The sequence below is a fragment of the Moschus berezovskii genome, chromosome 23 (assembly GCF_049115385.1).
Source record: "Moschus berezovskii isolate FMDL1 chromosome 23, NW_MosBer_1.0, whole genome shotgun sequence".
Classification (NCBI taxonomy): Eukaryota; Metazoa; Chordata; class Mammalia; order Artiodactyla; family Moschidae; genus Moschus; species Moschus berezovskii.
In genome coordinates, this window is record NC_142482.1 from 39,514,160 (window position 1) to 39,525,483 (window position 11,324).

Here is an 11,324-nt window from a genome sequence, read left to right on the forward strand (position 1 = left end):
CCTCTGCGTCCCACCTCTCCCCCTGCTTCCTCTCCCCCAACCCCCACTCTCACCTCCTGGGCCCCTCTGGAGCCTCTCCTTCCTGTTCTCTGCCCCCCAGCGTTACCCCACCCTCCCCAAGGCGACCATGGCCACCATCCCAGACTGGAAGCTACAACTGCTAGCCCGGCGCCGGCAGGAAGAGGCAGCCGTTCGCGGCCGTGAGACTGCAGAGCGGGAGCGGCTGTCGCAGATGCCAGCCTGGAAGCGGGGCCTTCTGGAGCGCCGCCGGGCCAAGCTTGGTCTGTCTCCTGGGGAGCCTAGCCCTGCGCCTGGGACTACGGAGGCTGGACCTCCAAACCCAGACGAGTCTGCTGTCCTCCTGGAGGCCATTGGGCCTGTGCACCAGAACCGATTTATCCGGCAAGAGCGCCAGCAGCAGCAGCAGCAGCGGAGTGAAGAGCTACTCACGGAGAGACGGCCTGGACCTTTGGAGACCCGGGGGCGGAGACCCAGCCCCGGGGAGACACGCGATCCCAGCCCCAAGGGAAGAGAGTCCAGGGAAGAGCGGCTCAGTCCCAGGGAGGCCAGAGAGAAGAGGCTGGGGATAGGGGGAGCTCGAGAGTCGAGCCCCAGGCCTTTGGAGTCTCGGGACTGGAGGCAGAGCCCAGGAGAGGCTGGAGACAGGAGCTCCAGACTGTCAGAGGTACGGAAATGGAGGCTGAGCCCTGGAGAAACTCCTGAGCGGAGTTTGAGACTGGCAGAGCCCCGAGAACAAAGCCCCAGGAGAACAGAGGCGGTGGATAGTAGACTGAGCCCCGAAGAGTCTGAGAACCAGAAGCTGGGCCTGACAGAGTCCCGCAAATGGAGGCCTGACCCCGGAGAGTCTCAGGGACAGAGTTTGGGACAACTGGAGGCATCAGAGTGGAGGCCGAGCTCAGGAGAAGAAAGCAAAGACTGCTCAGAGGAATGGGGGAGAAAAGACGAGAGGCCGATTCCAAGAATGGTCCCAGAAGGGACCACAGCATCATCAGAGACTCCAACAAGGGAGGCTCCAGACAGTCGCCCTGCAGGACCAGAGGGAGCAGAGGAAAGGCCCAGCCCCGTGGAGGATGGCGAGAGGGGCCTGCGGCCGACAGAAGGGTGGAAATGGACCCTGAACTCTGGAAAGGTCCGAGACTGGACACCCAGGGACACAGAGCCTCAGCCCCAGAAACCAGGCACTCCAGAGTCTGCCGAGAAGCACGTGGGTCCTTTGGGTGCAGAGGCTGGAGAAGGGGAGGCCGAGAAGGAGGAGGCGGGCGCTCAGAGCAGGCCTCTGGGCGTCCTGCAGAACCGCTGCTCTGTGCCCTCCCCCCTGTCCCCAGAGGATGCCGGGACTGGAGCCTCTCGACGACGGCAGGAAGAGGAAGCAGGGGAACTCCGGCCCCCACCAGCAGCCCCTCTGTCTCCCCCACCCCCAGCCCCACCTGCCCCCCAGTCCCTTGGGGATCCCCTTATGAGCCGGCTCTTCTATGGGGTGAAGGCAGGGCCAGGGGTGGGGGCCCCCCGCCGCAGCGGACACACCTTCACAGTCAACCCCCGGCGGTCCGCGCCCCCTGCAGCCCCCACCACTCCAGCCACCCCAGGCACAGCTGATGCGGCAGTCCCCGGGGCTGGGAAGAAGCGGTACCCGACTGCCGAGGAGATCTTGGTGCTGGGGGGCTACCTCCGCCTCAGCCGCAGCTGCCTTGTCAAGGGGTCCCCTGAAAGACACCACAAACAGGTAGGGAGCAGCCAACCCAGACTTCTCAGCCAGCCATCAGTGCTCTGTGGACTCCTGGCGCTCTCCCTTTTTTTTATACCTCTGTATCCTTGTCTTCGTCTCTTGTTCATTCCTGCTGCCACCCTTCCTCCCCTGCACACACACCCTTCCTTCTTGTAGCCCTTCTTTTCCATTCATTTCCCAGCCCAAGGAAGCTGCCCCGCAATCAAGCTCGCTGGCCCGGGTGTGTCTCTCTCAGGGTGTGCCCAGGCTCCTCACTCTTCTCTCCCTCAGGCTCTGAGTTCCCCCCCATGCTTTCCATTCCCGAGTCTGTGACCCAGCCCAGCTCATCTGGGTGGGAGACCCGAGTTGAGGCCACAGCCTGGAGTCGATGAGGGCAGGGTCTGCAGGGCAAAAGCGGGCAAACGAATGCCAGGGCTAGGAAGCCTGGGGAGGCAGAGGGGGTGGCTTTGAGGTTTTCGGGAGAGATGGCAGGGAGAAGCGAGTGGAGGAACTCTCACAGACCCAAGGAAGGGGGGCTTGCAGAGCACAGTGGGGACATCCTAGGATAGTGGGGGAGGGGAGTGGAACAGGGGCTGGCCAAGGAGCAGAGAGAAGGCTTTTGAACCCCGAGTCTGCCCCATGGGAGAGATGCACACAGAGGCCATTTGAAGTGGGTGACCTCGGGGTTGCACACCCCCAGCTGGGCCACGGCTTCAGACAGTGCTCCCTTCTCTCTTGGGACAAGAAAAGCCTTCTCCTCTTCCAAAATACCCCTCCCACCCCTCCCTCCCAGCCCTTCCTCCCTGGGCGTCCCCTCCCTCCCCAGAACTGGCTCAGCAGTTGGTTTTCCCCTTTCTTCCTGCCATACTGGCCTCTCCCTCCTCTTGGGGTAGAAAGAGAAGTGAATTTGGAGGCACTGTACTGAGAGCAGAGAGCACAGTGGGACTTGAGGGCAGGGTTGGGGACTGGGGCCAGCAGAAGGTCAGAGGTTAAACTGGAAAAAAGGCGGTGCAGGGAAGTTGGAAACAGCCAAGCTGACTTCTTCCCCTGGCGTTGGCCCAACTCCTGCCCCATACACCAGTCTCCAGCTTGAAAACCTCCAAGGAAAGAGAAGTTCCTGCACCTAACACTTCTCCAGCCCTCATTCCGTGTGTGTCATCCTCAGATTGTTTATCTTGTCCCCGGTGTCAGTGGGAAAACACAAAGGTTGGGAGTCACTTGAGACCCCAGCTCATCTTCACAGGAAGCTTAAGCTCCCATCCCAGAGCCGTGGTCCCTGGGTCTGACCTGAGCTGACTGCTAGGTGACCCCTTTGCCTTCGGCTTGGGCAAGGAACTAGGTCAGGAACAGCCAGGGTGAGATGCTCAGAGAAGTCACTTCCTACCGTAGAGGCTGTCTTGTGCCTCTGGGGAGGAACAAAGAGGGGAAGACATGAAGTCTGGGGCCCAAAGGCCAGGGACTGAGTGCAGGGCAGGACCTGTGGGAGTGAGGGAGGTCCTAGGTCCTAGGTCAGGGAGCAGGGGAGCCGGAAGCAGATCGCCCAAACAGGAAGCCTGGGGTGGGGGCCGGAAGGCTGGTGGGGCTGAGTGGCGAACATGGGGCCATGGGCCTGGCCAGAACTATGCTCAGGATGTGGTGAGAGAATAAGGAAGCAGCTGCTTCGGGTGGGGGTGGGGAAGAAGCAGTGCAGAGTTCTCTGGGCCCAGACACTTTCCCCTCAGCTTTCCCTCAGGCCTTCTCTGTCCCAGCACCCTGCTCATCAGGGACGGGCATGTCCAGCCCTGCCTATCAGATAGGGATAGGAGGACCCCGCCATCTAACACTGCCCCCCTTCCCTAAATAACTCCTGTTTGCAGGCTAATTCCATCAAACGTCTCCCTGCCACTGGGAAAGAAGTCCCAGCCCTGCCACTGGAGCCCAGGGATTGGGCCATGGCCCGTGCCCTTCCCCAGAGGCCCCTCTGGCTGGGAGGTCAGCCACTCCTCTCTCCAGCCCCCTCGTGACCTTATATAGCTGATGAGAGAGGAGTGAGTGAGTCACCCCCCAACACACACACCCCATGAAGGCTGTGCATTCCTGAGAAGCCCAGTCAGAAGTTGGGGGGGGGATGGTGAGGAGAGAAGCAGGGTTGGGGGAGAGAGAGAAACACGGACAGAGCAAAAAAAAATGGTTCCTTTAACCAGAGCGGAGAATAAACTACAGAGCTTGTTATCTCAAAAGGTGACATGAAAACAGAAGTGGGTTCCCAGAAGTTTGGGTAAACCTGTCAGCAGCAGAAGTGGTTCCTTTGGAGAAGTTAGGATATAAGTGGTCTGGTTCCTGTGACTCAATTCTACCAGCTGGCTGTTCCACAGATGCGGACTGGGGGTCGGCTGTGTACAGGCTGGACTGCACCACCCCACACAAGAGTGTTCCCCAGTGTTGGTCTGTTGGGACGCCATCTGATGTCTGGATGGAGCCTTCCTTACCCATTGAAGCAACTTCCATGCGTCTATTGACAGCAGACAAAAATAAGTAACCAAATTAGTAAATCCTCTGGTAGGTTAGGGCTTCCCTGGTGGTTCAAACGGTAAAGAATCTGCCCGCAATGCAGGAGAACTGGGTTCAATCCCTGGGTCTGGAAGATCCCCTGGAGAAGGAAATGGCAACTGACTCTAATATGCTTGCCTGGAAAACTCCATGGACAGAGGAGCCTGGTGGGTTACAGTGCATGGGGTCGCAAAGAGTTGGACATGACTGAGCGACTAACTTTCTTTTTTGGTAGGTTAGGTTAGAAAGTGGTTAAGTGAGTATGGGAAAAAATTAGGACAGGGACAAATGGAACTTTGAGGGCCAGATGGTAGGAGGAGCAAATACGACTTTATAATAGCATGATCCAAAGGGAGGGAGCCACACAATATTTGGGGGAAGAGTATTCTAAGCTGAGGGAACAGCCAGTGCAAAGGCCCTGAGGTAAGAGTGCCTGGGGTGGGGCTGGAGGAAATCACAGCCCATGTGGCTGGAGTGGAGGAGGATGCAGAGTGTTGAGTGGGTAGGGGCACATTGGAGCCCCTCCTAGGCCTTGGCCAGGTGCTGGCTTTTGTTCCCAGAGAGGTGGGCCCATGCCAGATTTGGACCCAGAGAGTGACACACACACAGAGTTCTCGCTTCCCATGGGGACCCAGGTGTTAGCAACCACCTGTCCAGCCACCATCCTGGTTTCTCTCTTCTCATACGCCAGTCCATGCAGAGACTCAGGGATGCAGGGCCCCCAGCCCCCAGGTTCCCCAACAGATGCTAGAGAAGGCCCGAGGAGATCTCTGGACCTTTCCGAGCAGTTCACATGGAATCCTCCTGTTCGTCTCCTTAATCGCTTTGGCTCCCAGAGTTAATCCCATCCTGCCCCTTCCCCGTGAGCTTCTTAGGAGGGCAGAGGGGAAGGGTAAAAGGTAGTGAGAACAGCTGGGCCTCGCCGGCTCTTGCGCCAGTATGTTTGTGAGGATTTTCTGCCCCCTCCAGATTCCTCCTGGTCGCCTGTCTGCCACTGCACGCCCCTTCTGGTGCATTCTCCGCCCCCATCCGTGTTTGCCTGGACTTTCCTCTCTGCCCTGTCACCTCCCCCGCAGCTGCCACTTTCAGGGACTTGGGTTTATCTTCTCCCTGGGTTTTGGGGGACAGTCTTTTTTCCTTTGACTTTTCTGTTGGTCTCTGCTCCCCTGTCAGAGCCAAGACCCTTTCCTGGGGGCTCACTTCAGCTGCAGGAGAGGAGTGAGTGAGGTGGGAGGGGCTGGTGTTCAGGGTCCTGGGTTCTCCCCTGAACAGAAAGGGACCAAGGCTGTGGAAACAAGTGTGCCTGTCTTGGCTTTTGCCTGCAACTCCCTCCCAGCCAGCTCCTTCCTGCCCAGGAGACTCAGCTCTCACCTCCCCTGGGGAGCCCCCCTGATTGCTCCCAGGGTGCCCAAAGACTCAGTTCTGATCACAGGACTTATATCCAGGTGTTTAATTTCTCTTTACCTTTCCACCTCCCACACTCTAAAAGCAGAAACCTTGATCCTGGGTTCCTCACTCCTGCTACCCAGGCCCCTGCCCAAACTCAGGTCAAAGTCAATGTTTTTCAAACGCTATGAAGAGGGCAAATCTGGGATTGGCCAGCGAGTACCGAAAGGCTTCCAGAGTGGCTGGGGCAGGCAAAGTCAGCGAGTCGTGCCCAAACCCAGTCCCCACGCCCCGGGGTCCTGCACCTGTTAGCCTGTGGTCTGACCTCGCCTCCTCCCCTCTCTCTCTCCCACCCTCAGCTCAAGATCTCCTTCAGCGAGACAGCCCTGGAGACCACGTATCAGTATCCCTCCGAGAGTTCGGTGCTAGAAGAGCTGGGCCCGGAGCCTGAGGCCCCCAGCGCCCCCAGTCCCCCAGCGGCCCAAGCGGACGACGAAGAGGAGGAGGAGGAACTGCTGTTGCTGCAGCCAGAGCTTCAGGGCGGGCTGCACACCAAGGCCCTGATAGTGGGTGAGCGCAGACTTCGCCGGCCCCTTGGCGCCGCCTGCTGGTCGGAGCGGGCACTGCGGTTCAGGAGGAAGGGGGATTTAATGCTGGCGCTTAGAAGGAGCTTGGCAGGGACTCTAGCCCAATAGCTCCTTTAGTTCAGTTCCGTTCAGTCTCTCAGTTGTGTCCGACTCTTTGCGATCCCATGGACTGGCCTCCCTGTCCATCACCAACTCCCTGAGTTTACTCAAACTCACGTCCATTGAGTCGGTGATGCCACCCAACCATCTCATCTTCTGTCGTCCCCTTCTCCCACCTTCAATCTTTCCCAGCATCGGGGTCTTTTCAGATGAGTCAGTTCTTCACATCAGGTGGCCAAAGTATTGGAGTTTCAGCTTCAACATCAGTCCTTCCAATGAATATTCAGGACTGATTCCTTTAGGATGGACTGGTTGGATCTTCTTGCAGTCAAAGGGACTCTCAAAAAGAGTCTTCTCCAACAGCACAGTTCAAAAGCATCAATTCTTCGGCGCTCAGGTTTCTTTATAGTCCAAATCTCACATCCGTACATGACTACTTGAAAAACCATAGCCTTGACTAGACAGACCTTTGTTGGCAAAGTAATGTCTCTGCTTTTTCATATGCTGTCTAGGTTGGTCATAGCTTTTCTTCTAAGGAGCAAGCATCTTTTAATTTCATGGCTGCAGTCACCATCTGCAGTGATTTTGGAACTCCAAAAAATAAAGTCTGTCACTGTTTCCACTGTTTCCCCATCTATTTGCCACGAAGTGATGGGACCAGATGCCATGATCTTAGTTTTCTGAATGTTGAGCTTTAAGCCGACTTTTTCACTCTCCTCTTCCACAGTTCCTTTTAACAGATGGGAAAACTGAGGTCCTGAGAAGCGAAGGGCACATAAGATCTCCACATTTCTAAACCTGGACTCTTTCTGAGCGCTCTAGGGTGGTTAACACAGGATTTGGATCAGACAGGCCTGAGTTTGAATTCCATCTTGTCTCTTTGTGATGTTACCTCAGGGTAACTGCCTGACCTCTGGCCTCAGTTTATTATTTTTGAAATGAAGTTAATAATAACCACCTCTTGGAATTGTTGAGAGGGTTAAGAACTTTTGGGGAAGCACTTAGGAACTATGGCTGGACATTGAATAACTTAACCTCTCCTGGGGTTATTGCAAGATTAAACAAGTTATGAGAATGGCTGGCAGAGAATCCAGGCTAAATGAAATAAGTGATGGCTGCTGTTACTAGTAGTAGCAACAGGCACTCAGAATGTGGGAGATGTTATAAGATTTTCTGCCTGCCAACTGGCCTTCAGTGTGGGGAGTGGGTGGGGAGGCGGGAGGTGGAGACCCTCTCTCATCCTCTATCCTTGCTGCCTCCTCTCCCACAGATGAGTCTTGCCGGAGGTGACTCTCTTCCAAAATGGAGACACACCTCCCTCCTTCCCGGAACTGAAGATTCTGGAGCCCAGAAGGTTCAGAGCAGACAGACAGACCCTCAACATGAGCCTGGCAGGGAAGGGCAACCAACATCTTCCACTTTGCTTTTCTCTTCCTGTTTCTGGGAGCAGAGGCAACCACTCAGTTTCCACCCTCCTCAGACACGCTGGTGCCTCCTAGGTGATCCGAGATCCCCATCCAGTCCTGGGGAGGAGCACAGAGCTCACAGGGAGGGGGTAGAGATGGAGCACCCTTGCCATCTCCATGGGCAGGGTACACTCTTCTCGACTCCCTACCACTCCCTGGAGGCTCCCCCATCTCCCTGGGAGACCCAGCTCCCACTGCACTTACAGCACCTCTCCCTCCTGTTCCTTAGGTCCCTGCCCCTTTGTTTACAGCTCCTGCTTCTCTTGATGACACCCTGGTTTACAGCCCCCCCACCCCTGCCATCCCCAGCCCCACCTGCCACAGTCCTGGGTTTACAAGCCACGCCTACTTGCCTGTCCATGTAGAATCCTCTTCCCTGTCTCCTGAAGTCCCTGCACTGGGGGGACCTGGGGTATGGTTTCCTCCACTTTTGCTCAGTATTACCGTGTCTCACTTTCCCCCAAGAGGGAAGGCTGGGAATCTTAACTCTGTATCCCCCTCTAGTTATTTAATTCTGTTCCTTCTGGTGGTTCACAATTGAATTGCGAGGGTGTGGGGTGAGTCATGAGGGACCCCAACTCTCTTCTCCCTGTGTCTCCTTCCTTGTCAACTACCTGGGTTTTTGTTTTTTATTTTCTATAATAAAATGGAGCTCTCTCCGACTCTCCTGCTGCTTCTCTTTCTTTTGAAAAAGGGAATGGAGGTGGGGGTGGGATGGAGTGGGTTCTGGTTTCCTCATTCCAGGCCTCTCTACCTTCTTACTAGCCATAAAGAGGAAGCAGCCGTGGCTGTGGGAGGGGAAAATATGACAGGGAACCAGAAACTCAGCACTGACCATGGAGAAAGGGTTCTGGAGAACTTGGCACTGGTTTCTCCAAGGACCAGCAGGAGAGGGACTGGGGATTTTTTTGTTGTTGCTTTGGGTTTGCTTTGTTCTTGCTGTGCCTCTCAGCTTGCGGCATCTCAGTTCCCCAGCCAGGGACTCATCCTGGGCCTCCGTGATGAAATCATCAAATCCTAACCACTAGACCACCAGGGAACTCCCTGTTTTGTTTTCTTTTTTTTAAATTAAATTAAAAATTTTTTGGACTTCCCTGGTGGTCCAGTGGTTAAGAATCCGCCTGCCAATGCAGGGGACACAGGTTTGATCCCTGCTCCAGAAGATGCGACCTGCTACAGGACAACTAGGCTGGTGCCACAACTACTGAGCCCAGGTACCTAAAGTCTGTGCTCTGAAAGGAGAGAAGCCAACACAGTGAGAAGCCCTCCTGCCCACCTCAGCAAAGAGTAGCCCCCACTTGCTGCACTAGAGAAAGTTCATGCGCATTGAAGACCCAGTGCAGCCAAAAATAAATAATTTTAACTGATTAAAAAATAATTCTTTTAATTAATTTATTTTTTTAAGTCTAGGGCTGGTTTGAGGAAGGACAGTTGGAGCATCCACCACACTGGATATAGCATGATGACAAACATTCGGTTGGGTTCATTGCAGCATCCCCATGCCTGGTGCCTGACAGATACACACAATTATCTTTAGAATTAATGAACGAACGAGCAGATGAAAAGAGATAAAAATTTGGAAGCAAAGGACACTCTGGATTGAAGGAGTCTGGTATTCAGAAGCCTAGTGCAAGGCAAGCAGCCAGAGAGTATATGATTAGTGGTAGCTAACCTAGGGGATTTTACTCCAAGACTCAAGCCTGTAAGTAATAAATCTCTTGAAACTGCTGCAAAATAGTACAGAGGGACAGACTCCTGAAAAGGGTCTCCCCTGATAGACAACTGGCTTTACATTCCTAAAGTTTTAAGAACCATAGATAATTCATGGCTTTGTGGCCCAAGAATAGCTGGCACTGGGACGCTTTCCCATTTCAGTGAATTTGTATTTTCTATATGTGGAATATTTACATTTTACTTACAGGTTTTTTTTTTTTTTCAGTTCTCCAGGCTCATAAAGATAGGGCAGATATAGTACTATCACTAGAGGAAGGTCCTCCTTTATTAAAAACAAAATGTATCAGAAAAATTGATCTTAAACACATGCCAGATATGTTCCCAGCAAGGGAATAAGCTAGGTGTCAAAAGAATAAGCCACTTCAGAGAGAGTGTGAGTATGGACGGAGAGTACTCACATTAGTAGCTAATTAGGTAAAGATCCTAATTATTTTTGACCCAGGAAAGCAGAAGTAAGAAGCTCTGAGATGCCAGGGGTGTTCACAGCCCATTTCAGAAATAGAAAACAGTGCATTCAAGATGTCAATGATGTGGAGCTACTTGTGGCTGTTAGTTGGAATAACAAATGTTTAGCTTCCCAGCACAGTGTCAGATAAATCCAATTAATTGTAAAAGTATGAAGCAGAATCAGAGGTCAGAGAGTAGTCAAGCAACAGGCTCTGCTTATTTAAAATTAAGCAGCCACCAGTGACTTTCTCAAGCTGTTAGCGAAAAAAAAAAAAGCAGAATGTAATTTGCATATATCTTAGTTTGCAGAACTTTTAAAATAACGTTATGAGATAGCACCAAGAGAGGGTACCTTTGCATTTTCTCCACATCCTGAGTTTTCATCTGCCTGGAGTCCTCGATTAAGCCTAACCTTTATTCACTTCTTGCAGAAGGTACCTGTCCTAGCAAAGGTCACTCCTAATCAGTTGATCTGTAACAAGCATGGACCTGATCTTCTAATTTGAGCGCCCCACCCCACAAGCGCTCGCGCGCTTGCACACACACACACACACCTTGCATTGTTTTTGGCTCCGTATAACTTAGCATTTTATATCTTTATGTATCTTGTCTCTGTCAGGCTGGTCCCCACCCCAAACCCTCTGCCACTGTAAATTCAGTAAGGGATTTGTTTTTGACTTGTTCTTTGCTATATCCCTGGGTACTAAAACTGTGCCTGGCCCACGTTGAAAGTGTTGGTCACTCAGTTATGTCCGACTCTTTGTGACTCCATGGACTGTAGTCGGCCAGGTTCCTCTGTCCATAGAATTCTACAGGCAAGAATACTGGAGTGGGCTACCATTTACTCCTCCAGGGGGTCTTCCCCACCCTAGGGATCGAACCCAGGTCTCCTGCATTGTAGGCAGATTCTTTCCCACCTGAGCCACCAGGCACATTCAGTTCAATTCAGTTCAGTTGCTCAGTCGTGTCCGACTCTTTGCGACCCCATGAATCACAGCACGCCAGGCCTCCCTCTGGAGTTGGTCCATCACCAACTCCCGGAGTTCACTCAAACTCATGTCCATTGAGTTGGTGATGCCATCCAGCCATCTCATTCTCTGTCGTCCCCTTCTCCTCCCACCCCCAATCCCTCCCAGCATCAGTCTTTTCCAGTGAGTCAACTCATCGCATGAGGTGGCCAAAGTATTGGAGTTTCAGCTTCAGCATCAGTCCTTCCAATGAACACCCAGGATTGATCTCCTTTAGAATGGACTGGTTGGATCTCCTTGCAGTCCAAGGGACTCTCAAGAGTCTTCTCCAACACCACAGTTCAAAAGCATCAATTCTTCGGCGCTCAGCTTTCTTCACAGT

At 53.5% G+C, this 11,324-nt stretch overlaps 1 protein-coding gene across 1 annotated transcript; it reads left to right on the forward strand.

The window, feature by feature from the left end:
• Positions 1-100: 100 nt before the first annotated feature.
• PPP1R18 (protein phosphatase 1 regulatory subunit 18) lies at positions 101-8,455 on the forward strand. Its single transcript, XM_055406054.2, has 3 exons — positions 101-1,744; positions 6,001-6,211; positions 7,598-8,455. The coding sequence occupies exons 1-3, from the start codon at positions 128-130 to the stop codon at positions 7,615-7,617; spliced, it is 1,848 nt and encodes a 615-aa protein (XP_055262029.2). The 5' UTR covers positions 101-127; the 3' UTR covers positions 7,618-8,455.
• Positions 8,456-11,324: the final 2,869 nt, after the last annotated feature.